The following is a 27,906-nucleotide window of genomic DNA, read 5'->3' as shown; positions in this document are numbered from 1 at the left end:
TGGCCGTGGGGCAGCGTGGCCCCGGCCGGCCGGGGGTCTGGCTGGGGAAGGGGCTGTGGGCCCGTGCCCACCGTGGCGCTACGGGGAGGAGGAGGAGGAGGAGGAGGAGGACGAGGACGAGGAGGAGGAGGAAGGGGAGGCGAAGAGCAGCAGGCGTCCAACAGTCCTGCCAGCCGAGCCCTGGAAGTGCCGGCGCGGCGGCGGGGTGGGGGGCCTGGCCCCCCGGGTTAGGCCAGCTAACGTGGGGGTGCCCAGGGGCTCCCGCCGCCCCCCCCGCGGGCTGCCGGCAGCGGGAGCGATCGTCCGTGGGGGACGGCGGCCCGGAGCCCGCCGGCCCGGCCAGCGTCCTGGGGACGGGGGTCCCGCGTCCCGTTGCACCGGGGGTCCCGGCCCCGTCCCTGCCCTGCCCATTAACTCCCGGGGTCGGAGCAGTGTCTATGCAGCGTCTGTGTGTCCGGCGCGGTGGCCAGCTGTCCGGGCAGGGAGAGGCGGCGTGGCGGGGCGGCCGTCGGCTCCACCAGCAGCACCACGTCCGGTGGCGGGGGCGGCTCGTCGCGGGGGTCCGGGGCGTGCGGCAGCTCCAGCGGCACCGGGTAGCTTGGAACCTGCGGGAGCGAGGGCAGCCGGTGGCACCGCCGTGCCGGGGGCTGCACTGGCGGGCAGTGGGGCTGGGGGACAGGGTGACAGGGCACGGGAGAGGGGCTGCCCCAAGCCTGGGGGGCTCGGGGGTGACCCCAACCCGCGGTGGGGCCGGAGGATGGGGTGATGGGGCACAGGAGAGGGGCTGCCCCAAACTTGGGGGGCTCACAGCCCACAATGGGGCTGGAAGATGGGGTGATGGGGCACAGGAGAGGGGCTGCCCCAAACCTGGGGGGCTCACAGCCCACAATGGGGCTGGAAGATGGGGTGATGGGGCACAGGAGAGGGGCTGCCCCAAACCTGGAGGGCTCAGGGGTGACCCCAACCCCCAGTGGGGCCTGAGGATGGGGTGATGGGGCACAGGAGAGGGGCTGCCCCAAGCCTGGGGGGCTCACAGCCCACAATGGGGCTGGAAGATGGGGTGATGGGGCACAGGAGAGGGGCTGCCCCAAACCTGGGGGGGCTCACAGCCCACAATGGGGCTCGGGGACAGGGTGACAGGGAACAGGAGAGGGGCTGCCCCAAGCTTGGGGGGCTCACAGCCTGCTATGGGGCTGCAAGATGGGGTGATGGGGCACAGGAGAGGGGCTGCCCCAAACTTGGGGGTCTGGGGACCGGGCTGTGCTCACCTGAGAGAGCGGCTGGATGGGGGTGATGGGGAGGACGGGCTGCAGCGGACACGGGGGGCCGGGGGGCTGGTGGGGGGACGAAACCGTGCTGTAGGCGGGCGGCACCAGGGTGGCCTGACGCTGCAGCAGCTGCATGATGGAGCTGATGTCCGCGGCCATGCGGGTCTCCAGCCTGCGGACGGACAGACAGACAGACGCGCGTCGGGGCGCGTGCGGGGCGCTGCGCGCTGCGGGGCAGCACGACCCCATGGGAGCCCCCCAATCGCCCCCAAAGGGGGCGATTGGGGGGCTCCCATGGGGTCTTGCTGCCCCTGCTAACCCCCCCCCCCCCAAGTACCTGTTGAGCTGCTTCTGGAGCAGGTCCAGCCGCGTCTCCACCTCGGAGCGCTGGCGGCGGCTCATGGACGGCAGCGGGATGCTGAGCGCGGCGTGAGCCGGGATGGTGCAGCGCGGCAGCTCCTGGTACTGCCGCCCCCGGCTCTCCCCCCAGAAGCTGAAGATGTTGGAGACCCCCGAAAAAGCTCCTGTAAGGGTAAAGGGGGGTGGGCGGGGGGGAAAACATCAGCGCCCTTAGGGTCTCCCAGGAGGCACAGAGAGGGGGTGCAAAGGGGGATGCGTCCCACAGGCACAGAGACCCCCCCCCCCCCAAGCGCGGCGCGGGGATGCAAAGGCGGAGGGGGTGCAGGGGCGAAGGCTGCAGGGGAAGGCGTAGGGCACGGGACGGGGATCTGGGGGGCAAGCGGAGCTCCCGGGATGGGGGTTCGGGAGCCGCCGGAGGGGTCTGCAGAACCCTGAGTAGGGGGGGAACTCCCCCACCCCATCCTGAGCCCCCCCGTCCCCACCTGAGAGCGGGTTGCACATGTCGCTGCCCTTGCGCTCCTCGGCCTCGGCAGGCGCGGGTGCCTCGCTGCCCGGGCGGGCGCTGCGGAAGGGGGAGAGCGCGGCAGCCCCCGGCCCGGGTGCGGGGGGCTCGTCCTCGTCGCTGGAGGGGGAGCTGGAGGGGGAGCTGGAGTGGCAGGGCTCCCACTCGGCCGGCCCGCGCGGGGCCCCGGGCGCCTGGCAGCTCCTGCCCGGCCGCAGAGCCTTCTGCCCGCTCCGCAGCTCCCCGGCGTTGGCGGCGTCTGCGGGGGGACAGGCCCCGGGTCACCGCGGCCCCTCGGGGTCCGGACCCCCCACGCCCCCCCCCCCAGCCCCCCGACCCCACCTTTCTCCGTGCGCCGGCGGAAGGAGAGCTTGCGCTTGCGCAGGCGGTTGAAGCCGCCGTCCAGTTCGTCGCTGCCCGGGGAGCCGGGGATCATGTTGGTCTGCGGGGAGGGGGGGGATGAGACCGGGGGGGCTGCCAGAACCCCCCCCCCCAACCCCGGGCTGGCAGGGACCGGGGGCGGCGGGAAGCCGCGTGGGCAGCACGCGGTGCCGGTGCCGGGGGGGCGACGCTGGGGGGCTTTCGGTGCGGTGCCCCCCCGCCAGCCGGGCGACGCCGGCGGGCATCCCAGGGCGACTGTCCCCCATCCCTGCGCGTCCCTCGCGCCGGGCCCCCCCAGCTTGCTCGGGACCCCCCCCGGGCTCGGCAGGATGGGTGCCCGCCCCGCAGCCCGTGCCCCCCACCCCCCGCGGCCCCTCACATCGCGCAGGTTGAAGGTGATCTCCAGGCTGGACCAGAAGTGGTCGGAGAACTCGGGGTACATGTCCAGCACCTCCAGCAGGTCCTCGCGGTGGATCTTGTGCAAGTCGCAGTAGGTCAGCGCCCGCACGTCCGCGTTGGACTTCCCCGGCCGCGCGTACAGGTTCAGCGGCTCCCCGAAGATGTCGTTCTTCCCTGGGGGGGGGGGACACACGCCGGGGAGGGGGGGGTGTGTTCAGCCCACGGGGCGCGGCGGGGGGGGCACGGCCCCGGCTGCCTGCTGCGCCCGGGGCCGGAGGGGGCACCCCCGCCCCGGCGCCGGGTCCCCCGGGGGCTCACCCAGGATGGCCACCACCACGTCCCCGCGCAGGATCTCGATGGACCCCCGGGAGATGAAGTAGAGGGCGGTGAGGACGTCCCCGGCGTGCACCAGCGTGTCCCCGGGGGGGGCGTGGGTGGTCTTGAACTTCATGGCCAGGGCGCGCAGGCAGCCCTTGGTGGCCCCCTTGAAGGGCTTGCAGTTCTGCAGCAGGCTGCGGTTCAGGTGCAGGCAGATGTCTGCCTGCAGGCACTCGGGGAAGCCCTTCAGCACCTGCGGGACACGGCGGGTCACGGGGGGCTGCGGGGGGACACGGCGTGCCGCCGGCCGGCCGGGCGCTCACCGCGTTCATGTCGATGCCGTTGGTGTAGGACCAGGCGTGCTGGAAGTACTCCTCCAGGCGCTGGCGCAGCGGGTTGGGGATCTGGTGGAAGCGGATGAACTCGCGGACGCGCAGCATCTGCGTGTGGTAGCGCGCGGTGCCCGAGTACAGGCGCTGGATGATGGCCGACACGTTCCCGAAGATGCTGGCGTACATCAGGGCTGCGGCGGGGCGAGCGGGGTGAGGGGCGGCCCCCCCCCAGCGCTGCTCCCCCCCACCTCCCGTCCCGCGGCAGGCGCGGGGGGTCCCGCCGGGCTCCCCCTGGAAACGCGGCCTTTGCGCCCGCCGTCGCCCCGCGGAGACACGGCCCCGCGCGCGCCCCCGCGCCCCCGAACGCGGCCGCTCGCCCGCACACGTGCGCGCTCCAGCCCCGTCGCACGCTCACACGCGTGCACCCGGGCACCGCGGTGCGTGCTCGCGCGTGTGCGCGCTCACACCTGCGCGCATGTGCGAGTTCTACCACACGTATACACGCTCACACGCACGCGTTCACACGCACGCATGTATGCTCACACGCATGCATGCACGCTCGCGTGCCCACACACACATGCACGCTCCCAACACATGCATGTTCACACACACCCCCCCGTGTGCTCACACGCACACATGCACGCCCACACACACACGCAGGCTCCCAACACATGCACGTTCACACACATGCACGCACGCTCGCACACACACATACACATGCACGCACGCTCGCACGCACACATGCACGCTCACACGCAAACATGCATGCCCCCCCACACACACACTCCCAACAGATGCATGTTCACACGCACACCCCCGCATGCTCACATGCACACATGCATGCCCACACACGCACGCTCACACACGCATGCTCACACGCGCACATGCATGCACACACACACACGTGCACGCTCACATGCACACATGCATGCCCACACACATGCTAACACGCACACCCCTGCGTGCTCACACGCACACATGCATGCCCACACACACACATACACACACATGCATGCACATGCGCACGCTCACACGCACACACACGCATGCTCACAGGCACACACTCACGCTCACACACACATGCGCACGCTCACACGCCCACATGCACGCCCACACACGTGCACACTCCCAACACATGCACATTCACACACAGAGCCCTTGCTTGCTCACACACACACATGCACACACACGCACACATGCATGCTCACACACACACGCACGCTCACATGCACACATGCATGCCCACACACACACATACACACACATGCATGCACATGCGCACGCTCACACGCACACACACGCATGCTCACAGGCACACACTCACGCTCACACACACATGCGCACGCTCACGCGCCCACATGCACGCCCACACACGTGCACACTCCCAACACATGCACATTCACACACAGAGCCCTTGCTTGCTCACACACACACATGCACACACACGCACACATGCATGCTCACACACACACGCACGCATGCATGCCCACACCCCCCCCCACGCTCACAGGCACACACGCATGCTCACGCGCACACACGCACGCTCACACGCACACATGTGTGCCCACACATGTGCTCACACACACACACGCATGCCCACGCACGTGCTCACACGCTCACACGCACACATGCGTGCCCACACATGCGCTCACACGCACACACGCACGCCCACGCACGTGCTCACACGCTCACGTGCACACACGGGCGCCCACACGCGCGCTCACGCGCACAGCCCCGCGTGTGCCCTGCCGGCGGCGGGGCGGGGCAGGACCCCCAGCGAGCCCCCGCGCGGGGCGCGCGCCGGGGCACTCACAGCCGATGAGCATGACGCAGATGGAGAAGATCTTCTCGGAGTTGGTGTTGGGGGAGACGTTGCCGAAGCCGACGCTGGTCAGGCTGCTGAAGGTGAAGTAGAGCGCGGTGACGTACTTGTCCTTGATGGTGGGGCCGTAGAGGGGGTTGCTGGCGTTGAGGGGCTTGCCGATCTGGTCGCCCAGGGAGTGGAGCCAGCCGATGCTCTGCCCCTCCACGTTGCCGATGGCGTACCAGATGCAGGCCAGCCAGTGGGCGATGAGGGCGAAGGTGCACATCAGGAGGAAGAGCACGGCCGCCCCGTACTCGGAGTAGCGGTCCAGCTTGCGGGCCACTCGCACCAGGCGCAGCAGCCGCGCCGTCTTCAGCAGCCCGATCAGGGTGGTGGTCTGCAGCGGAGGGGGCCGCGGCGGGGGTCACCGAGGGCCGCCGCAGCCGAGACCCCCGCCCGGCCCCCCAGACCTGCCCTGCTGCGGAGCCCCCCGCTCCTCCCCGGGCAGACACCCCCCCCCCCGCCCCCCAGCACAGGACCAGGCAGAGCGGGCAGCGGCCAGGCCCAGCCCTCCCGGTGCCCCCCCGCCGCTGCCCCCAGGTTTGGGCACCCCCAGCCCCACGGGCACAGGGTGCTGGGGCCCATCCTGCCCCAGGACCCCGTGCCAGCCCCTGCCACGGGCGCCCCGGCCCCTCTCCCCCCTTCAGGCTCAGGTGCCCCCATTCCCCCCCCCCCCCCCCCCCCGGGGCAAAGACCCCCCTGGTGCTAGGGGCTCCCACAGAGGCGCGTGGCAGGGAGGTGGTTAACCCCCCCCCCCCGCCGAGCGCGGCGCGGCACTGCTCCATCGGTGCTGGGGCACGGGGGTCCCCCAGGGCCAGACCCAGATTCGCCCGCGCCTGCGCTCAGCGCCACGTGCTGCCTGCGCCCACGCCAGCACCCACTGCCCCGGCACCCACCGCGGCACCGTGGGCACCCAGCCCCGGCCTGGGGGCACGTGTGGGACCCCCGGGCGTCGCCCCGCGGGAGGACCTGGCACCCAGGGGACAGCACCCACTGCCCCGGCACCCACCGCGGCACCGTGGGCACCCAGCCCCGGCCTGGGGGCACGTGTGGGACCCCCAAGCATCACCCTGCGGGAGGACCCAGCCCCGAAAGAGCACCCAGTCCAGCCAGGGCGTGGCACAGCCGGTGCCAGCACGGCACCGCGGCAGCCCGGCGGGGCGGCAGGTACCTCCTCAGAGCCGGAGCCGAAGATGAGCAGGTCGAAGGGGATGGCGGCGACCATGTCGATGAGGAACCAGCCCTTGAAGTAGTGGATGGCGATCTTGGCAGGGTGGCTGACCACCTCCTCGTTGGAGTTGACGTAGGTGGTGCGGAAGTTGATGAGGATGTCGATGATGAACATGATGTCCACGATGAGGTCGACCACGTTGAGGGGGCTGCAGGAGTAGCCGCAGTTGTGGTGCCGGGCCTCCTCCTGGTCGTTGAGCAGGAAGGCGGCCGAGTAGGGCGTGAAGATGGCCGTGTAGATGACCAGCAGCAGGATGAGCCAGTCCCACACCGCCTTGAAGGGGCTGTAGTGCAGGATGGTCCATTTGTGGATGCGCGGCGCCTGCAGCTTGTACTCCGGGAGGACGTCGGCGCCCAGCGACAGCACCTGGGCGGGCGGGCAGGGGCTCAGCTCCTGTGCCCCCCCCCCCCCCCCCCCGCCGCCCCACGGAGCTCCCCAGCCCCCCCGTCCCCGAGCAGGGGCTGTCCCCGCCAGCCGCAGGCAGAGCATCCTTGGGCTGGGGGCTGCTCCGGCGGGTCCCAGAGGCCCCGGGATGCTCTGGGGCGCGGCGGGACCTCGGAGCTGGCGACGAGGGGCACGGAGGGGGCGGCTGGCACAGCGCAGAGCCGCCCCGCGAGCCCCCTCCCGTGCTGCCCCGCTGCCAACGGCCCTCCCTGCACAGACACGACGCTGCCCTCGGCCGAGGCGCTTCCCCGCGCCCCCCGACCCGTGCCGCCCCCAAAGCAGCGGCAGCCGCCCCGGAGCTCTGCCCGGGCTCCCCGGGCGCGCCGAGCCCTGCTCCAGCGGGACCCCGGCGCAGCTGCTGCCAAAGCAGGGCCAGCAGCCCCGGAGGCACACGGCCACGCAGCCGCGGGCTGGCACAGGCGCCCCGGCCCGTCCCCGCGCCAGGCCAGCCGGGCACGAGCGCCACGGGGCCCTCGCCGCCCCCACGCACCGTGGGGCTGGGCTGTGGGGCCGGGGCCGCTCCCAGCCGCGGTCAGGGAGCAGGACCCCTGCAGCGGGCGCTAGCGGGGGCAGTGGGCACAGTGGGGTGCAGAAGGTACAGCCGGGGCAGCGGGAGCAGTGGGTGCATTGGGCACAGCGGGTGCAGCAGCTGCAGCGGGTGCATTGGGCACAGCGGGAGCAGTGGGTGCAGCAGGTGCAGCAGGTGCAGTGGCTGTAGTGGGTGCATTGGGCACAGCGGGTGCAGTGGGTGCAGCGGGTGCAGTGGGAGCAGTGGGAGCAGTGGGAGCAGCGGGTGCAGCGGATGCAGTGGGTGCAGCGGGCGCAGTGGGAGCAGTGGGAGCAGCGGGTGCAGTGGGTGCAGCAGGCGCAGTGGGAGCAGCGGGTGCATTGGGCACAGCGGGTGCAGCAGGTGCAGTGGGCGCAGCGGGCGCAGTGGGAGCAGTGGGAGCAGCGGGTGCAGCAGGCGCAGTGGGAGCAGCGGGTGCATTGGGCACAGCGGGTGCAGTGGGTGCAGCAGGTGCAGTGGGCGCAGTGGGCGCAGTGGGAGCAGTGGGAGCAGCGGGTGCAGCAGGCGCAGTGGGAGCAGCGGGTGCATTGGGCACAGCAGGTGCAGTGGGCGCAGCAGGTGCAGTGGGCGCAGCGGGCGCAGCGGGCGCAGTGGGAGCAGCAGGTGCAGCGGGCGCAGTGGGAGCAGCGGGTGCATTGGGCACAGCGGGTGCAGCGGGTGCAGCAGGTGCAGTGGGTGCAGCAGGCGCAGTGGGCGCAGCGGGCGCAGTGGACGCAGTGGGCGCAGCGGGTGCATTGGGCACAGCGGGCGCAGCGGGGTGCAGGGAGCTCCCCCACCCTCGGCAGGACTGCCTGCGGAGAGCCCCCCGTCCTTCCCCAGGCAGGGCCGGGCAGGCAGCGCCCACCACCCACGGAAGCGAGGGCTGCCACGCAAACGCCCCTGCCGGGCATCCCCACCCGGGGGGCACAGCCCCCCCCAGGCGCCGCCCCGGCCGCCCCCCCCGGCACGTCCCTGCCCCCGGCAGGGCCCTCCCGCACCCCACAGGGCCGCTGCCCGCCCCAGCCCTGCCGCGCACACGCGTGTGCACGAACACGCACGTACGTGCGCGCACCCGCGGCCTGAGGCAGGGCTCCGGGGCACGGCGGTGCCCGGCAGCTGCGCCCGTCCGTCCCGGCTGCCTGGCACGGGGATTAGGTGTACCGGCCCGGGACGGGGGGCACCGGCTATAAATAGGGACCGGGCGAACGGGCCCCGCGGGGCAGAGGGGCCTGCGGCGGGGAGAGGGTGCGGGGGCAGCCCCGCGGGGCAGAGCCGGGCACGGGCACGGGCACGGGCACGGGCAGCCCCGGGGCCGGTGGCCGCCGGCCACCTCCAGCCGCTCCGCAGGGAGCCCCGGGTACGCGGGGGGCAGGGAGAGGAGCCGGGGCCACCCCGGCCGTGCCCCCCGATCGCCGCGCAGCCCTGCCCGGCCGAGGGGTCCCGGGTCCCGCTCCCGGCCCACCCCCCGAGGCGCGGGTGAGGGGCTCCGGGGCCGCCCCTGCCCACCGCCCCCGGCCCCGGGCCGCGCCGAGCCGCCGCAGCCCCCGCGCTGCGAGAGCGGGACCCCAGCCCGGGGGGCACCGCTCGGGGGGGGGCGGGGGGGGGGGCTGGGGGGGGCTCCCCGGGCCGCGGGCGAGAGGCGGCCGCACGGACCCACGCGAAACCCCGCGCCGGGGGACGGAGCCCGAGCCCGACCGCGGCCACGCCGGGACGCGGGTGCCCCGGGTGGGCCCGGCCGCTCCTGCCTGGCGGCCCCCCCCCCCCCGCCTCCCCCCGCGCGGAGCAGCCCCGGGGGCACGGCCGGGCCCCCCCCCCCGCCCCCCCCGGTACCTTCTGCTCCGGGCTCTGCCCCGCGGCGCGGCCGTCCAGGCGGAGGCAGGTGCCGCAGAGGGAGACGCCGGGCATGGGGCCGGCGGGGGCCCGGGCGGGGGCGGCGGGGGGGCCCGGCAACTCCTGGAGCAGCTGCAGGAGCGACGCCAGCATCCTCACGGCCGCCCGTGGGGCCGGGCCCGGCCCACGCCGCCCCCCGCCGCCCCCCCCCCCCCCCCCCCCCCCGGCCCGGCCGAGCGCGGCAGCCGGGCACCCCTCGGCGGCGGCGGCGGCGGGGGGCGGCGGGGGGCGGCGGGGGAGCCCCGCACCGCCGGCAGCCGAGAGGAAAATTATTGGGGCGGAAATCTCTCCCAGCCTGCCCCGCCCCCGCGGCACGGCCGGGGCTGTGCCCCCCCCCGCCGCCCTTAACCCCTCCGACACTCGGGGGGCCCGGCCTGGCGTGGCCTCGGGGCCGGGGGCGCGGCGCGGGGCCCCCGCGGCGGGGCCCCCCGGTGCGGCCGCAGGTGACCGCGGGCAGCGAGCCCAGGGCGAGCCCAGGGGGCTGCTGGCCCAGGGGGCTGCTGGCCCAGCAGGGACGAGGTGGGACGCACACGCACGCACACGCACACGTCCCGACCCCATCGGCAGCCCTTCGGCCCACCGGGCACCGCGCCGGTGCTGGCACCGGTGCCTGGGGTGGGGGGACGCAGCCCAGCCCCGCGGCGGTGAGCGGGACGTCGTCGTGGTGCGCGTGCCGCGAGCACACCGTGAACGCGCCGCGAGCGTGCCACGAACACCCCACGAACACGCGCGAACACGCCGCGAGCACCCGTACACCTGCGCGGTGCTCGCAGGCCCGGGAACGCTGCTCCCATCCCGCCGGCTCAGCCAAAACATCCCCCCCCACTGCCACCACCCCCATCTTGGGACACGGGGCAGCAGGGGACACCCCCGGGGGGGACACACGGCCCCCGTCGCCCCGTCCCCAGGGGCCACTGGCCCTCGTGGCCTCGTGGGGTCTGTGGCGTGCCCAGGGCACAGCCTGGGGAATTGCTGCTGGAACAGCCGTGCCGATGCGGTGGCAGTGCCGGGGACGCGCAGTGACAGTGCCAGGGACGCGCAGTGACGGTGCCGGGGACGCGCCGCGGTTCCTGTCGGCCCTGAGTCACCCGCTGCCACCCACGCGCAGGGGTTTCCCGCTGGCACCCGTGTCCCCACACGCTGAGTGACAGGGAGGGATGAGACCACGCGTGTGGCACGCACGGTGGGTGGTCCCGGCACACGGGGGGCCGCACACCAAAACAGCGCAGGGGCCGTTCGCACGCCCCTTCCCGGGGGGCTGCGCCCCGAGCCCCCCCTGCGTGTCCCAAACGTGCCGCCCCCGGGCAGGGGGGGTGACGGGTGCCACAGGGGCACACAGGGTCACGCCGCTGCAGGGTCACACGGGGTCACGCTGCCACGGGGACATGTGAGGTCGTGGGTACCGTGGGAACACAGGGGGTCGGGGTACCGGGGGGGGGGGGCAGGGGGTGAGGATGCTGCAGGACACGTGGGGCTGGGGTCCCACGGGGACGCAGGGGGCCAGGGGGTCGGTGCTACCCTGGGGACACACGGGGACGGGGGTACGGCGGGGGCACAGGGACGGCGGGGCAGAGCCCCCCCCCCCGGCTCCAGCGCCGCACACGGCGGGTGGGGGCCCCGTGGGGGTCCCGGCCGCGCACCCCAGCCCCGGGAGCCTGCGGCGGCCCCGTCCCGGCTGCCCCTTTAAGCTGCGGCTCTGCCAGCCCGGCTCCATTTTTAGCCGGGGCAGGGGGGGCGGGGGGGGAGCCGGGGGGGCGGGGGGGGGGCGGCTCCAGCAACCAGCCGGCTCCTGCCTCTAAAATTAACCCAGCTGCCGCGCCAAATTGGGACAAATCCCTGCCTGCAGCGCGGGCAGCGCGGACGGAGCAGCGGGGACGGAGCCCCGGGCCCCGGCAGGGCCGCACGCCGCCCCCCAAGGGCCCCCAACCCCCCAGCTCCGCGCCCCTGCTCCACCTGGTGCGACCCCCCCCGTCCTCGCCCGGGACCCCCGCTCCCTGCCCCAGCACCGTCCCCACTCCCGCCTGCCCCGGCCCCCCGGCCCCTCGCCCACCCACCGCCCCTGCGTGGGGCCGGGGGCAGGAGGGGGCCCCCCGGGGGGCCGGATGGCGGCAGAGGGCCCCGCGGCCTGCGGAAGCCCCCGAGCGCGGGGGGGGGCTGGGGACAGGAGGGTCCGGCCGCGCACGGGGCCAGCCCCCGGACCCCCGGGGACCCCCCGCCACTGGGGCACCATGGGCCCCTTCCCCAAACGCCGGCACGGGCCGACCACCCAGACCCCACGGGCACGGGGCGGGGGCAGGCCGGACCCCCGGGGGCTGCACAGACCCTGCGCCCACATCCCACCCCGGCCCCCCCACCCCGTGACACCCATTTGGGGGAACCCCCGGCCCCGCAGGCAGCTGAGAACGGACGGCTGGAGGGCGAGAGGGAACAGACGCCGTCAGCCCCACGCAGACGCCCCCCACCCCATCAGCCCTACGGATGCACCCCCACCCCGTGCACCCCCCACCCCCAGCACCCAGCCACCCCCCCAACACGGCCCCGTCCCAGGCCCCACAGACCCCTGGGGCCGCCCCTGGAACCCCCAGCCCCCAGGGCTGCACGGCGGGGGGGGGGGGGGCAGCGCCAGCACCCACACCTCCCCCTGCAGCCCCCCCCCCAGCCCCGGGCACAGCCGGGGACCCCCAGCATCGCAGGGGGACAGCGGGACCCCAGTGGGCTCCGACACCCTGCCCTGGCCCCAGACGTCACCGCTGCGTCACCCAGGGACACCCCCAGTGCTGTATCTGGGGGGGGCAGGACCCAGGACACCCCCCACCGCTGCACCACTGCAGGGGACAGCCCCCCGCCGTGCCACCCAGCCGTGGGGACAGCCCCCAGCCCCCCCGTCCCCCCCAGCCGTGGGGACAGCCCCCAGCCCCCCCGTGCAATGCGAGGCTCAGGGGTGGCGTGGCGAGGGGCCGGGGACTCCCCACGCACGTGCCCGGCACATGCGGCACAGCTCCGGCGGGCACGGCCACCACATCCCGGTGCCCGGCACCGTCGCAGACCTGCACCCGTCACAGGAGCACCCGACCCCCCGGCTGGCGCAGACCCGCAGCCCAGACCACGCGCCCGTGCTGGGGCTGACACACGGTGACATCCTGGCCCCCTGGCCGCGGACAGCCGTGCTGGCCCGGCAGGGCGCGGTGCCACACCAGTGACGCCGACAGGCAGCGGGACCGCTTGTGGTGACACAACACCTATCAGTCACCATGACACAGATATCGGCGGTGCCAACACCCGGTGACACGTACACCGCCCCGGCGCAGGCACGCGGCACCTCGCGCTCGCAGTGACACGTACGCCGACACCTGCTGTGACACTGGCACCCAACACCCAGCCCGCACACCCGGAGACACCCGGCGCGGCACCTGCCGCGACCCAGACACCCGCGCCCACGGGGCACAGCCCCCTCGCTGCCGCAAATACCCCGACCCGCGGCCGGGGGCCACCCCCAGCCACCGCCACCCGATGCGTGGGCGCACCCGCACCCTGCCGTGACCCAGAGCCCCGACACCCCGACACCCCTCGCCCCGGCAGCCCGCTGCCCGCAGCGCTGCCAGGCCTGCGCTGACACCAGCGCTTGCGGTGACACCGCGCACCCGTGGCGAAACCGTCCGGCACCGAGACCAGGTGGGTGCCGACGCACCAGCTCCTCCAGCCCCGAGCGCAGACCCCACCCCCCACAGAAACGCCCGGACCCCCAACACCCGCGCTGACAGACACCCTGAAGCAGACACCCAGCACCCCCACAGGCACCCAACACCCGCACCGGCAGATACTGAACAGCCACAGCCACCCAACACCCGCACCGGCACCCACGCACCAGCGCCGACACCGACACCCAGCACCCGCAGGTACCCAACCCCTGCACGGGCAGATACCTGGCACCTGCACAGTCACCCAACACCGGCACCGGCACCTACCCAACACCCGCCCAGGTACCACACACCAACACCAGCACCCAACACCCGCACCAGCACCGGTACTGGCAGACACCGGGCACCCCCCACCAGCAGGTTTCCAGCACCCTCTGGGACGCCCAACACCGGAACACCGACACCCACCGCACACCGACCCCCCGCGTCACCACACACGGCAGAGCCGCCCAATGCCGGCTGCCCCACACCAGCGCTGACGGGGTACGCAGCACCGTCAGGGACACCCAAAGCAGGACACCCGTGGCCCGCGGTGCCAGCGGGGCCCCACAGCCGCAGCATCCACCACCAGTGCAGGTGCCCAACACCAGCCGTGACAGCCCTGTCACCCTCCAGGTGCCGGTGTCGGCATCACCCGACACGTCCTCCACCATGGCAGGCACCGACCACCAGCAAGCACCGGCACAACCGGCCGCGGAGACGCCCGGCCGCCCTAGCAGTGTGCACGGCAGGCGCTGCGGCGGTGGGGACACCCCGATGCCCGACTGTCCCCACCTCAGCGGTGGCGGCGGCAGTGGCCGGTACTCACGGCATTGAGCTGCGGCAGCGGTGCGGCTCCCTCGGCACCCCCCGACATGGACACCGGGGACGGGCGGCCACCCTGGGCCGGGAGGCGATGCAGGCACCCCGCTGCCGACAGCACGGCGACAGCACCAACACCCCGTGGGACCGGCAGCAGGGTGGGGTGATGAGCCCTGTGACGGGGTGACGTCCCCACGGGGCGGTGTGCCCGCCCCAACACCCGACCCCCACCTGCTGACGCAGACACCGAGCAGCCCTGGCGCTGACCCACACCGCCCCACGCCCTGGCCACCGCAGCCGTGCCACCGCGGACGCACCACCGTGCCGCAAGCCGCCCGTCGACGGGACAGCCATGGGGAGCACGCTCTGGGGACCTCGCCGAGCAGCCGTGTGACAACAGCCCTCGCTGCACCACGGCCACGGCCACGGCCACAGCCACGCAACAACCGCCGCGGTGCAGCCGGACGCGGCGCCGAGCCCGGCCGTGGCACCGGGTGGGTGGCAGGGTGCCCATGGGTGGGCGATGCCCCATGCCGCCCCGGCCCACGGCACCAACGGCGGTGGGCTAGAGCCCAGCCAACGCGGCGGCTCCCGGCCCTCTGGCCCCACCGGCCGCGGACACGCGGGGCGCTCGGCCCCCCCGCAGCCCCCGCCTGCCGCGGCCCCCGGTGCCCCCCCGCTCCCCTCCCCCCCATCCCGGCTCGTCCCTCCCGGCCGCGCCGCCCCGGGCGGGCTCCAGCCCCGCGTGGGAACGGCCCCGGGACCCCACGCCCACTGGCGGCGGGACGAGCCCCCGGAGCCCGTTCCCTCCGCGGGGGGCACGGCCGGCCGCCCCCCCCTCCGGGCCGGAGCCGGGGCCGTGCCCGTGCCCGGCAGAGCCGCGGGGCCGGGGGTCGGGGGGGCTCCGGGGCGGCGGGACCCGGGGCAGCCGGTGCCGTCGGGGGGGGGGCACGGCGGGAGGGACCCCCCCGCGCCCCCCAGACCCCCCCCCCCCACCCCCCCTTGTCCCCCCGTACCTCCTGGGCCACCAGGCTGGAGATGCGGACGGCGCGGCGGACGCGGCCGCTCTTGCGGTCCCCGTCGGGGCGGTCGCCGCTGTCGCGCCGCGCCGGGGCCATGATCGCGCTCAGCGGGGGGAGCCCCGCGACGCCCCCCCGCCGCCCCCCATCCCGGCCCGGCCCGGCCCGGCCCGGCGCTGCCCGGAGCTGGCGGCAGATGGAGCGGGGCGGGAGCCCCCCCCCCCCGAGCGCCCCCCCCCCGCCGCCGCCCGCCTCCGCCGGTCCCGCTCCCCGCCCGGCAGCCGCCCCCCCCCGGCTCCAGCCTCCGCCACTCCCCGCGGGCCCGTCACGCCGCGGGGAGGGACCGGGAACACCCCCGCGGGGAAACTGAGGCACGGGGGGGGGCAAGGGGGGCGGCGCGCCACTCCCTGGGGTCCCCCGCACCCGGCGGCCCCGCGGGCAGCCCCCCTGCCCGCCCCGAGCCCGGCAGCCGCTGCCTGCAGAGCCCCGTCCCCCAAGGGACCCCCGAGCCCCTGCGGGGACAGCCGCCCCGACGAGGACCGCACAGCCCCGTCCGCTGCGGGACGGGGATGGGGACGGGGACGGGGATGGGGACGGGGACAGGGGCGGGGACAGGGACAGGGACAGGGACAGGGACGGGCGGAGCTGGCCCCGGCGGCTCCTCGGCGGCCACGGGCAGCCCCAGGCTGATTCACCGCACCGCCGGTCCCCGTGTCCCTGGCTGCTGCCCAGCCCTGGCAGCGAGACCCCGCTGCGCCCGCCCAGCGCCGCGGCCCGCGGCCCCCACGGCCCCCACGGCCCCCGCCCGGCCCCGGCGGAGGGGCGACCCCGGGGCGCGGCGTCCTCACCCCACGGGTGCCAGCGGGGCCAGGGCTCGGCGGGACCCGCTCCGTCGAGTGGGCGCTTCCCCGCGCCCCCCCGCCCTCGCTCCCGCCCACCATCGCAGCAGCGGCTCCCGGTGGTCCCCCCCTCCCGGCCAGCGGCACCGCGGGGCACCCACCAGCCCTGAGCGGGGCCGGGGCTCCCCACAGACGGGCCCGGCGCAGCCCCCCGGCCTCCGCCGCACTGCAGCGGGCGGGCGAGCCGGGCACACGCTCCGCCACCGCGCCATGCTGGAGACCGGCGCTCGTCCGGGTCGGTCACAGCCAGCGTGGTGCCGGCAGCGCCCAGCCCCGGCACCATCCTGCCGCGCCACGGGCAGGGGTCCCCGCCGGACCAGGGCGGGGGTCCCCACTGCTGCCACGAGCCGCCGGGATGCCGCAGCATCCGTCGCTGGCACCTCTGCTCCTCCCTGTGTGGCAGCGGGGCCTCGTGCCTCCCCGGCCGCATCGCCCGGCACCAGCCACCAGCCCGGCCGTGCCAGGCCCTGTCCCCATCCCCGTCCCCGCCGGGCTGGCGCAGCGCGGTTGGCTGGGGCCGGCCGGCAGGCCCGAGCGTGCGGTGACCTTGACGGGAGCTGCGGGAGCGGGCGGTGCGCGGGCTCCTTTGGCTGCCGTCACTGCGGATGATTCACGGTGCCGCTGCCTGGAAGCCCCGGCCCCCCCCAGTGCCGCCAGCCCGGTGGCTCACCGCGCCTGAGCCGGGGCTGCCCCACAACCCGCTGGCAGGGTCCTGAGCACGATGGCCGTCCCCATGCCTCCTGACGGGTGCTCACTCACCGCCACCCACTCCCCGTGCCACGCCGGCACACAGTCCACCGTGCCGGCACCCGGTGGCCCCCAGCTCTGCCCCGATCCAGCCCCGGCAGGCGCGTGCCGGGCAGCGGGCGCCTCGGTGGGGACCCCCACCCCGTCCCGGGGAGGCGATGGGTGCTCCCACCCCAGGGAGCCCAGCACGGCCGGGGCACGGCCGAGCCCCCCGCCCCGGTGCTGTGGGGCAGGGCCAGCCCCAGCGAGGGCAGCCGCATCCCCCCGGCTGCCGGGCACCGCGTGGTGATGGCGGTTATGGGCAGGAGGGAATGACCAAGGCTCGGTGCAGGCAGCTGCCTGCCCGCACAGCGCCAGCCGCCACAGCATCGGAATTAATTACACGGCAAAGGCAATCAGGATTCTTTGCTCGTTAGCGCGCTGGAGAGGAACGGGGAAGGCCAGCCGGCGCATTGCAAGGGGTGGGGAGAGCGGTTTGCGGGGGGCCCAGCCCTGCGCCCGCAGGGCCGGGGTCCCCCACCCCGCACAGGGTCCCACGGCTGCTCCGGCACCCGGCAAGGGGAGCGGGGCTGGGCGCCCACCCCAGCGCTCCCGGGAGAGGAGCCCCAGCAGCAGGGCCGGGAGCTGCCCGTGGGAGCAGGGGGTCCCAAACGGGGCCCCCCCGACGCGTGCGAGCAGACGCGTGGCAGGGGCGGGGGAGGCCCGGGGGTCCGGGGCTGCTCGGGGACCAGGAGCGCAGGCAGATGCGCCCGGGCAGCTCCATCCCCCGCCAGCTGCCAGGGTCCCCGGGGAGAAGCGATAGCGCGGGGCTGCCCCGGGGGCTTGGGGACAGGGAAGAGGGGATGGGGAGAGGGGGGACCCCCTCTCTGTCCCCTCTGCCTTGTCCCCAAGGCCCCGGCGCAGCCCTCCCGGCGGGGACGGACGGGGTCCCAGGAGCCCGCCGGCCCCCGGCAGCTTTCAGTTCATTAGCGGGAGCTGGAATCAGGGTGTAATTAAGCTGCAGCCGCCGCCTGCTCCCCGCAGCCAGATGGCAGTTACACAACGTGCCAAGGATTAGCCGCCACCGCCAGCCCCCCGGCACCCCGGGCACGGCGAGCCGCGGTGAGCTGGTGGCACGGGGCGGCCTGCCACGACACCGGGGCTTGTGCCCGTGCTGGGATGGAGCCAGGGCCGAGGGACGCCCCGGTCCGGGGGGCGCCTGCCCCGTGCTCCCCGCTGGGAACCCCCCGGGACCCTACGTGCCGTCTGTGCCAGCCACGTGCCACCCCGCCACGGCACCCATCCCCACGCCCCATCACAGGGAGCACCGTGGCTGGGACCGCCCCGGCCGGTCCCCCCCCAGGGAAGTGACAGGGACCCTCCCGATCCCACGGGGTGGGGGACAGCGGCCTCCTGGCACAGCCAGCGACAGCCCCGCACCTCACACCCGCCCCGGCAAGCCCTGCTCGAGCCGGCCCCTTCGGCACCCTGCCGGGCAGGGGCACCCCGGGGACCCAGCCGTGTCCTCAGCTCCCTCCCGCAGCCCCCAGCACCTTCCTGCGAGCTCCGGCATCGCCCTGCGAGCTCCGGCATCGCCCTGCACGCTCCAGCATCGCCCTGCGAGCTCCAAGCGTCATCGTGTGAGCTCCAGCACCTCCCTGTCAGCTCTGGCATCATCCCGCACGCTCCAGCATCATCCCGCACACTCCAGCACCTCCCTGCACGCTCCAGCATCGCCCTGCGAGCTCCAGCATCGCCCTGCACGCTCCAACACTTCCCTGCGAGCTCCAACGCTTCCCTGCGAGCTCCAACGCTTCCCTGCGAGCTCTGGCAGCCAGCTGCCGTGCAGAGCATTCTCCGGGCTCTGGCCATGCCCCGAGCACCGCCCGGCCACCTCCGGCACTGCCCGGCCACCTCCGCCGGCCGGCGGCACGGCGGGCGCCCGCGGGCTCACCTGGGTGACCTTCTCGGTGACGTTGTGGGTGCGGTCCTTCAGCTTGGTGGGGGCGATGATCTCCTTCTCGCCGGGCGGTGCGGCCAGGAAGGCGTCCGCCTTGAAGTCCACGAAGTTGAGGGTGATCTGGGGGATCTTGCTGATGGCCCGGTAGCGCATCAGGTCCGAGTCGGAGGTGGAGTTCAGCAGGGCGCTCCGGACGTTGTTCATGGCCCCTGGGCGGGGGGACCATCACCACGGGGGGGCATGGCCCCGCTGTTCCCCAGCGTGGGGGTCCCACGGCAGGCGAGGGGAGCGGGGAGCCCCGGGGTGGGGGGTCCCAAGGCAGATGAGGGGAGCGGGGAGCCCCGGGACGGGGACGCTCCCCAGCCGGGCACTGCAGGACCGCGACCCGACAGCTTGCTACCGTTTACCGTTAATATCATTATTTTCCCCTTCCCTAACGTGCTTAGCGCGATCGGGGGTTAACGAGGCCATTGCTGCCCGCTCCAGCGCTGCCAAGGGGACCGGGGGCTGCGCAGGTGGGGCTGGGCGCTGGCGGGGGGCGGCGGGACGGGGCGTGGGGGGGCGTGAGCCCCCCGCCCGGGACGGGCTGGGGCACCCCGGGGCAGCCGCGGGTTCCCCGCCAGGCGTGGGGGGGCTCAGTGCCACGTGGGGGGGCTCAGGGCTGCCCCAGCCCGCCCCACACCGGGCGAGGCGGGGGGGGCCACCGGGCACCGGAGCCGCTGGCAGCGCGGAGCATTACAGCGATGAGGGGCCTGACAGTGACGGGTGCCACCGCGGCCCTGCGCCGGCTGCGGCTGACAGCTGCCCCGGCGACCTGAGCGCCCGGAGACGGCCCTGGCCCTAATGAGCTGCCAGCACTAATGACTTCACCCCGCGGCCGCACGCGGCGCCGGGGCGAGAAGCTGCGGGTGCCGGCACCGGTGCGTGCAAATCCCGCGGTGCGCCAGCAGCGCCATACCGGTGCTGGAGCCACGGTGCATGCTGGCGCCGGTGCTGGCGTGGCGGTTGTGGCAGCGCTTGTCGCCCTCGCCCTTCATGGTCTCGATGTCGTCGACGGAGGAGGCGCGGCGCACGCTGTGGACGCTCTCGCAGGAGCGGCTCCGGGCCAGGCTGCAGTTGGAGAAGGCGGCCTGCAGGGCCAGGCGGTCGGCGCGCGGCGAGGAGTGGGTGACGGGGGGCTCGGGGGGCCCGTCCCCCATCAGCGCCGCCTGGTCCTCGGGCTGGGCCCCCCCCGGGCAGCTGGGCTCCAGCGAGGAGGTGGCCTCCTCGGGGCCAGAGTCGCTGCTCTGCTTGGAGAAGTCCACGACGACGGCGTCGGGCGGCTCCTGCGGCAGCGACTGCTTGCTGCCCGCCAGCGCCAGCAGCGCCGGCAGCTTCAGCCTGAAGGACTTGCTGCGCCCTGGGCGGAGGAGGAAGGGGCAGGGTCGGGGGCCGCTCGCCAAACCCGCCCCGCCGGTGCTGCCCACCGGCGTCCGGGGCGCCCGCTGCCCTCGCCATGTGCCGTGCGGCACGGTGCTTTCGGCAGAGCCCGGGACGCGGGGTCTGCACGAGCGGGAGGTCCCGGCAGCCCCAGCGCTGCGCCCAACGCAGCGGTGCCGGCACAAGCCCCCCCAGCCGTGCCGTGCGCCCGGTGCCCCGGGGCCAGCCCTACCTGCGGGGAACCAGTTGGCGGGGGTGACCCAGTGGTTGGTGTCCTTGCCGGGCGAGCCCGGGCGCTCCTTCTCCATCACCACCTCGAAGTTCAGGATGAACATGATGACGGCCCCATCCTCATTCTTCACCGGCACCACGTCCACCAGGCACAGGAAGCAGCTGCCTGCGGGGGGGGGGGGGGGCTCAGCACCGCGGCGGCACGGCCCCCCGGCTCTGCTGGGCACCCCCTCCTGCCCCCCGCCCTGGGGGGCAAGAACTTGCTGACTCAGCAGGGTGCCAGCCCCGCTGCAGCTGCACCATGGGGGGAAACTGAGGCACGAGAGGGTGGGAGGGGCCCCGTGTCCCTAGTGCCCCCCAAAACACCCCAGGGACCGTGCGGGGCAGGCAGGGGGGCTGCGGGGGCCGGGGGGGCAGCGCTGGGAGCAGCGGGGGTGCCGGGCCCGGCTTAAGCCGCTCGCGACTTGTTAACATCTGCGGCGTTAATCCTGCTGCGCAGCTGGAGCTCCGCCGGTCCCCATCCGCCCCGGGGGCTGCCGGGGGGTCTACGCAGCCCCCCACCGCGCAGCGTCCCCGGCCTCTCCCCAGCACCCGCAGCGGCGCAGCAGGACACGGGCGGGGGAACAAGTACGCGACGCCGGGGCGCTGGATCGTCCCCGCGTTGCCACCCCCGAGCCGCGGCCCCCGCTGCGCCCCCGCACGGCGTCCCCCCCGCTGGCAGCAGGCCCAGCCGCCTGCGCCGGGGAGCCCAGCACGGCAGTCGCCAGCTGGCACCGGCACCCGCACCGTCCCCAGCCCCGCGTGGGGAATCCCTGCCCGCACGTGGGGCCGTGGGCAGGGGGCCAGCGGCGCAGGAGGCGTGCGGCACGACAACGCGCAGCATGGCACGGCACGGCACGGCACGGAACGGCACGGCACGGCACGGCATGGCACGGCACGGAACGTCACGGCACACGCCATGGCACACGCCATGGGCCGTAGCGGGGTCCCCGTCCAGGCCGCCCGCCGCAGGGGGATTAGCAGCACCGACACATGGCCGCCCCACGCCGCCGACAGCTTTGCCTCATCCTCGCCCACCCAGCGCCCGGCTCCCGCGGGAAATCCTAATCCCGCTGATCCCCCCGGGCTGCCGGCGCACGCACCAGGCCGGCCCCCGGCCCCCCGCCCGCGGCTGCCCCGTCCCGCTGCCCGCTGGGCTCCGGCTGTGGGGCCGGGGCCGCGGCGGGACCCCCGCGCCGGGCACACGCACGCCTCACCTTGCTGCCGGCGCGGCCTCCGGGCGGGGGTCGGGGTCCCACGGCTCCCGCCCCACGCGCCCCCCGGGGCTGCACCCACACGGGCCGGGGGGTGCAGGGGGGGCGGGGAGGGGGACCCGGGCCCGGCCGTGGCCTCGGCCGCCCCGGGTGGCGGAGGGGACCCCCCCCGGTGCGCGGCCCCCCCCCCTCAGCCGCCCCCCCCCCCCCCCCGCCCCGCCGCCGAGCTCCGGGGCTGCGGCCCTTGGCACCGGCACCGCCGCGCCGGCTTTATGCCTAAATATGGCCGTGGGCAGCCGCCGCCGGCGCCGCGGGACGGCCACGCCACGCCACGCCACGCCACGCCACGCCACGCCGCGCACCCGGGGTCCCGGGCCGGCCGCCGCCGGGCTGCCACCCGTGGGGCCGGGCAATGGGGCGCGGGGTCTCGGGGGAGCTGCGGGGACAGGGCCGCGTCGTGGAGTGCAGCAGGGATGGGGGACCCCGGGTGGGGGGCGCAGGGCTCGGGGCACCGAAACGCTGGAGCTGCCCCCGCCCGCAGCGCGGTGCCCCCCGCCCCGCACAGCCCCCCCGCCCCTCCCCCCCCGTGCCCCGCCCCCCCGGGACAGGCCCCGCGCACGAACTGGCTGTGTCGTCGTGTCCCCTCCCCCAAGACTGGGGGGCTCCTGCACCCCCCACGGCCCCCCGGACTCGGGGACTCCGGCCACGAGTGACGGGGACCCACTGTGCCCCATGGGGGGGGGGGGGGGCTAGCGGCTCCCCCGCTCAGGCGCGCCCTGCACCCCAAAGGCACCCACGGGCCTCCAGCCCTGCGCCCCAAATCCCCACACCCCCCCTCCCTGCCCCCCGCCCCCACGCGCGCCCCACACACTCCATCCCCTCCCCCCCCCCCCGCACCCCCAGCACCTCCCCGCCCCCCCGCCCCCCCCGCCGGGGCTGCGCTGCTCCTCGCGACCGCCAGGGGGCAGCACCGGGGCCACACCCCACCGTCCGCCCCACCCCCACCCCCGCCCCGCCCCGCCCCCCGCTGCCACCGGCACCCCCGCACCCCACCCCCACCCCACGGCGTGCACCCACCCCCACCCCACCCCACCCCCCACCCCGCACCGCGCACCCCGCAGCGCGGCGTGTGCCACCCCCACCCCCCGCACCCCCACCCCCTGCACCCCCCACCCCCACCCCCTGCACCCCCACAGCACGTACCCTGCACCCCGCACCCACACCCCCCGCACCCCGCACCCCGCGGCACAGCTTAGACCGCGCCACGCACCCCTCCCTGCTGCGCGCCGCAGGGCACGGCACCCACCGTGCCGTGGGGACCCCCCGCCCTGCACCCCAGCGCTGTGAGCCGAGGCCCCGCCGGGCGCGAGCGCCCCGCGCCCATCACCGCTCCCCCGCGCCGGGATCCCCGTCCCGCGCTGCCCCGGGACCCCCCCGGGACACCCCACGCCGGCGCTGGCGTGCCGCCCGCCGCCCCCGCGGTGCCGAGACCGCCGGCGCCTGGCCTGGCTCCCGCACCGCTGCGAGGGCACGGCCTTGCCCGGGCAGCCCCGGCAGCGCCGGCGGGAGCTGACGTGTCCCGACGCTCCTCGCGTGGCCTCCCGGCCCGTGGCCGCCGAGCCGCCAGCGCGGTGCCAGCGTGGTGCCCGCGGTGGGCCGCGGCCTGGCCGGGGAAGCCCTCCTGGCACAGGGGGAGCGCCTGCACCCGGTCGTGCCCGCTCGTGCCGGGCAGGCCGGGACTGCAGACCCGATGCGGCTCCTTCACGCCCTCCGCCCGGCTCCCAGCCCGTGCCGACAGCCAGGGACGCGCCGCAGCTGCCGGCCCGGCTAACGCCAAAGGCCATCGGTGGCGTTGGGGGGTCTCTGCCCGGGCACAGACGGGCTCTGGCCCCCTCCCCGCCGCAGAACAGCACCGCAGCGGCTGCCCCGGTGAGCCCAAGGCCGTCCCTGTGGGGACGCGGCTCCCCCACAGCCACCGCGACCTTCTGGCGTCCCCGGCAGCGCCGGGGCTGTATAAACAACGTCACTCAAAACTAATGGCTGCAGCAGCGGCTGGCGACGCGGCGGGGCCCAGCCGGCTCCCGCGGCATGGCGCTGCCTCACACGGCACAACCGCAGCCCAAGGCCATGCCGGGACAGGGGGGCTGCCAGGGCGGAGGAGCGGGGTCCAGCGCCGCAGCACGACCGCGAGGGCACCGACGGGACGAGCGATGGCAGCCGGGCCGGCGACGCTGGGGCCGACAGGGCCCAGCCGTGGAGCCGGAGGCGGCGGCAGGGGGTCCCTGCGCCACGCTGCCTGGGGGGTCCTGGGGCTGGGGGGCCCCAGGCGCGGCGAGGGGCCAGGTGTGGGGCAGCAGGTGGGACCCCTCCGGCCCCCTTGGGACCCCTCCCTCCTCCCGAGCACCCCACGGCTGCTCTCGCAGCGCAGCCGGGGTCCCCCGCCCCGTGCTAGCCCTGCGGCGGCCGGCGGCACCGGCGCTGTGGCACGCTGCTGGCACAGAGCCGTGCCCGGTGGGGAGAGGGGACACCCGCGAGCGGCACCACCGCTGCCCCGACAGCGCCAGGGGTCAGGACCCACCGCGACAGCCCCCCCGGACACGGGGCGCATCTGTGGGCACGGGAAAAGCCCTTATCCCGGGGGTCAGACGCTGCCGGGGGGTCCCGCTGCCTCCAGCGCCGCTCCTCCCCGCTCCCCTGCCCCACGCAGCCCTGCCCCACGGGTGAGGGCAGCCGGGTCCCCGCTGAGCCCCCCTCCCGGCCCCCCTGCCCCGGGGAGGTCCCGGTCACAGCAGGGATGGGTTAAGGAGCAGCTCCCCGGCCACCGCACGCACCGGCTGCTGCTGCCTATAAATATCCCATCGGAAACACCGCACTCCCCGGGGACGCGGCGCGGGCAGCACTGCCGCAGCACCAGCCGCCCCACCGGCACCCGCTGCCGCATGCCCCGGAGTGCCCCCGCCGGCCCACGGACAGGGGAGGGCCCCCCCCCCCCCCGCCCCCCCCCCCCTCCTGCCTCCCCTCGGGTCCCCCAGCAGCACCCGAGAGCCCAGGCCGGGGCGGGGGGGGGGCTGGCAGGTGGCGAGGGGCCCAGGGACGCAGACCCCATTCCCACCCTCTCCCCCGTGGGCAGAGCTGCCCGCTCAGCCTGCCGGGGCCGGAGACACGGAGCACAGGCAGCGGGCGGGCAGGCAGCGGGCAGGAGCGGCCGCCGATGCCGGGGGGATCCCGGCACGGGCCCGGGCAGGACCCCCGGTCCCGTCCCCGTCCGCTGGCACACGCCAGGCAGCGAGCGATGGGCCGGGCAATTAGCACAGCCCTAACGGGGACTCATCAAGCGCTGCCAGCCCCGCGTGCCACACACGGGTCCAAAGTGCACCGGCACCAGCTGCGCCCGCCTCGCTGCCGCGGCCCCGGCGCCCAGCCCCGGCTGTGCCGCAGCGCCCGGCTGCCCAGGCAGCACTGCAGAGCGGCAGCCGGACGCGGCAGGACGGGACCAGGGCAGGGACCGGGGTCTCCCCCCACGTTCTCCCCCGCCCCGGCTCAGCTCCCGGAGCCCTTGGCGGCCGCCCTGGCCCCAGCCGGGCCCCCCGGCACCCCGTGCCCTGGAGGCCAGGCAGCCGTGGGGAGCCGAAGCCGCCGCGGCTCCACGTGGCAGCTGCTGGCAGAGCGGCACGGGGCCGGCAGCTGGGAACCAGCTTTGTTTACTCCGTGTGCCGGAACTGGGGCCGGGTGCTGAGAGCCGGAGACAGCTGCCGCAGAGCCGGGACACCTGGCGCAGGCACCAGCGGGGCCGCGGCGTGGGGCAGCCCCAGCACCGCCAACGCGGGGCCGCCGGCACCAGCCCCGGCCCTGACACCGCAGGGCCCAGCACCCACCTGCTGGCACAGTCACCCGGCGCGGGGACCCCCGGGACCGGCAGTGCCGGAACGAGGCAGGGGGTGCAGCACGGCCCCGGTGCTCGGCCTGGCTGGTGACCCCCACCGGCACTCCCGCCGGGACGGCGGCACCGTGACACCCGACGCAGGCTCAAGCCCCACGGCCCCGACGGCTCGCTCTGGGGCTGGTCACAGTGCAGCGCCCGTGTCCTGCCCAGCCGTGGGGCAGCCGTGGGGCAGTCGGACCCACGGGACGGGGGTGGCTGAGCAGATGTCGGCGGGTCAGGAGCCGGCCCCGGCCAGCGAAGGCACGCGGCAGAGCAAGGGCAGGGCAGGACGGGGGCTGCCCCCCCCCCGCTGCCCCCTCCCCTTCCCCGGCACTCAGACCGCGCTGCCCCGAATCGCAGCCCCCCACTGCTCCCCATGTCCTTCCTCTGGGGCAGCGCGGTGCCCCCGCACCCCACATCACCCCCCCGCCGCAGTCCTCTGCGGTGGGTCACAGCACGCCGCTCCCACCCCACGGCCCCAGCCCCACGGCACGGGGATTCCTGGCACCCCAACCGGCGGCCCCCGGCACCATCGCCCTGCTGGGAGCCATGGCGGCAGCCGGGGAGGGCTGCGGACCCCCGGCAGTGCCGGTGCTGGTGGGGCAGAACCCGCAGGCACCAGCCAGCGGTGCCAGGCTCCCGCCCGCGTCGGCACTACGTGCCACCCACGGCGCGGCGGGGCCTGGCGCAGCTGATGGATGGGCACTGCGCGGCCGCCCGCCTTGGCGGGCCGTTAACTCAAGGGTCTGTCTGCCCATGACGGACGGCCGCCTTCACACCCGCGCAAATAACCGTCAATCTCCGCCGGCCGCGGCGGCGCGGGGTCCCTACCGTCCTTGCGGTAGAAGCAGATCTCCACCTTGCGCTCCTCGGCGCCCAGCAGCGCCTGGGCGATCTGGGCGGCAGCGCCGCGCTGGGTGCGGGGCCCGTGGAGGAAGTCGCAGGTGCTGGGCTTCTGCATCACCTCCGCCCGCGAGTACCCGCACAGCTGGCAGAAGCCGTCGTTGCAGTAGATCACCGCGCAGTTCTCCACCCGGGCGTTGGCGATGATGAACTTGCGGCCTGCGGGAGAGGGGAGGCTCAGCCCCGCGCCCCCCAGCCCGGCACCCCACGGGCAGGCCTCGCTCCGTCCGTTGTCCATCCATCCGTCCATCCATCCGTCCATCCATCCATCCATCCATCCAGCCATCCAGCCATCCATCCAGCCGCGGCTCTGCGCTCCCGGTGACCGAGCGCCCCCCAAGCCGCCCCGCTCGCTCCCCAGGGGACCCCCCAAGCCGCCGGCACCGCCACCATCACCGCGGGGACCCCACCGCCCCAGGCCCCGGGGAGCAGCGCCACAGCCCGAGGGCAGAGGCTCGGCCAGGCCGGACCAGCCCGCCGCAGGGCACGACGCTGCCGCGGCAGCCCTGGCACGTGGCCTGTCCCCAGCGCGGTGACACCGCACGACCCGGCCCCAGTGGTGCCATCGCCCCTCTGCCGCTCCCCGTCCCCGCCGGGGATGCTCCGGGCCTGACCCCTGAAAGGCACCAGGGCCCCCCGGCCGGGGAAAACAGCGTCTCCCTGCCAAACCCCGCTGCCCGCACAACCCCGCTGCCCGGTGCCTGCCGCTGCCCGGTGCGGTGGGTCCGGGAGGCCGCGGGCTGGCCGGGATCCCCGTCGGGCCGAGCGACAGCCACGGCACCCGAGCCGGCAGCGGAGCCTCCGCTGCCGCCGACCCCCGGCAACCCTCGGGGACCGGGGGGACCCCGCAGCACCCCGGCAGCCCACGGCGGGAGGCGGTGGCACGGCCCGGCTCCGCTTGGCACCTGCGCCCCGAGCCCGCCCCGGAGCCGCGCGCACCCCCGGTACCCGCCGGAACCCGCCGGAACCCCGGCCCCCCCGGCCCCACTCACTCTGTCCCTCGAACTTGCGGATGATGGTGTCCAGGAAGGTGTTCTGGGGCGCGACGTGCCCCCGCCGCACCGGCATCCTGCCCGGCCCATGGGGCAGCGCCGCCGCCCGCCCCGCTCCGCTCCGCTCCGCTCCGCGCCGCCGGCCCGGGGGGGGGAAAGAGGGGGGGGAGGCGGCCCCGCGCCGCGGGGGGTCCCGCTGCCCTTGAGCCAAGGACGGCGCCGGCGGGGCGGCTCCGGCGGGGGGGGGCGCGGCCCGGCCCGGCTCGGCGCGGCTCGGCCCCGGGCCCGGCTCAGCCCCGGGGGCGGCGAGATGCGGGGCGGGCGCGCAGGGGTTAAGGCTGGGCCCTCCCCCGCCCGGTGCCCGGTGCCCGCCGGTGCCGCTGCCGGTGCCGCTGCCGCTGCCGGTCCCGCACCCTGCGGCTGCCGGTGCCGGTGCCGGTGCCGGTGCCCCCCCGCTCTACCCGCTCGGTGCGCGCCGCGGCGGGCGCAGCATCGGCCTTATTTAGTCACGGAGCGGCTGGGGGGATGGAGCCCCCGCCCCCGCCCC

The 27,906-nt window shown here is 75.9% G+C and overlaps 1 protein-coding gene across 3 annotated transcripts; it reads right to left on the bottom strand.

Moving 5' to 3' along the window:
- Window position 1: 1 nt before the first annotated feature.
- Window positions 2–27,507, bottom strand: KCNH2 (potassium voltage-gated channel subfamily H member 2). 3 transcript variants are annotated; one of them, XM_075492102.1, is made up of 16 exons: window positions 27,360–27,507; window positions 26,296–26,526; window positions 20,291–20,455; window positions 19,598–20,038; window positions 18,634–18,848; window positions 6,596–7,021; window positions 5,607–5,761; window positions 5,374–5,459; window positions 3,552–3,751; window positions 3,229–3,481; window positions 2,891–3,084; window positions 2,473–2,572; window positions 2,111–2,389; window positions 1,606–1,792; window positions 1,269–1,440; window positions 2–605 (listed from the first exon to the last, which is right to left on the bottom strand). In XM_075492102.1, exons 1-16 carry the CDS (start codon window positions 27,433–27,435, stop codon window positions 411–413), a joined length of 3,375 nt encoding a protein of 1,124 aa, XP_075348217.1. In that variant the 5' UTR covers window positions 27,436–27,507; the 3' UTR covers window positions 2–410. The 3 variants fall into 3 exon arrangements, with proteins under 3 accessions (XP_075348217.1, XP_075348216.1, XP_075348218.1); XM_075492101.1 differs by having other exon boundaries at window positions 5,374–5,761; XM_075492103.1 differs by lacking the exons at window positions 26,296–26,526; window positions 27,360–27,507 and adding an exon at window positions 21,546–21,623 and having other exon boundaries at window positions 5,374–5,761.
- Window positions 27,508–27,906: the final 399 nt, after the last annotated feature.

The sequence above is a fragment of the Mycteria americana genome, chromosome 2 (genome assembly GCF_035582795.1).
Source record: "Mycteria americana isolate JAX WOST 10 ecotype Jacksonville Zoo and Gardens chromosome 2, USCA_MyAme_1.0, whole genome shotgun sequence".
Taxonomy (NCBI): domain Eukaryota; kingdom Metazoa; phylum Chordata; class Aves; order Ciconiiformes; family Ciconiidae; genus Mycteria; species Mycteria americana.
The sequence above is the reverse complement of the archived record's forward strand: the minus strand, read 5'-3'. Positions and strand labels throughout refer to the sequence as shown.

Excerpts from the sequence above, each read along its gene's own strand:
- KCNH2 (XM_075492101.1), bottom strand. The coding sequence starts at position 27,435 with ATGCCGGTGCGGCGGGGGCACGTCGCGCCCCAGAACACCTTCCTGGAC. Across the intron at positions 20,039-20,290 it reads CGCCAACTGGTTCCCCGCAG|GGCGCAGCAAGTCCTTCAGG; the intron begins GTAGGGCTGGCC and ends TCCTCCGCCCAG. Across the intron at positions 606-1,268 it reads CCATCCAGCCGCTCTCTCAG|GTTCCAAGCTACCCGGTGCC; the intron begins GTGAGCACAGCC and ends TCGCTCCCGCAG.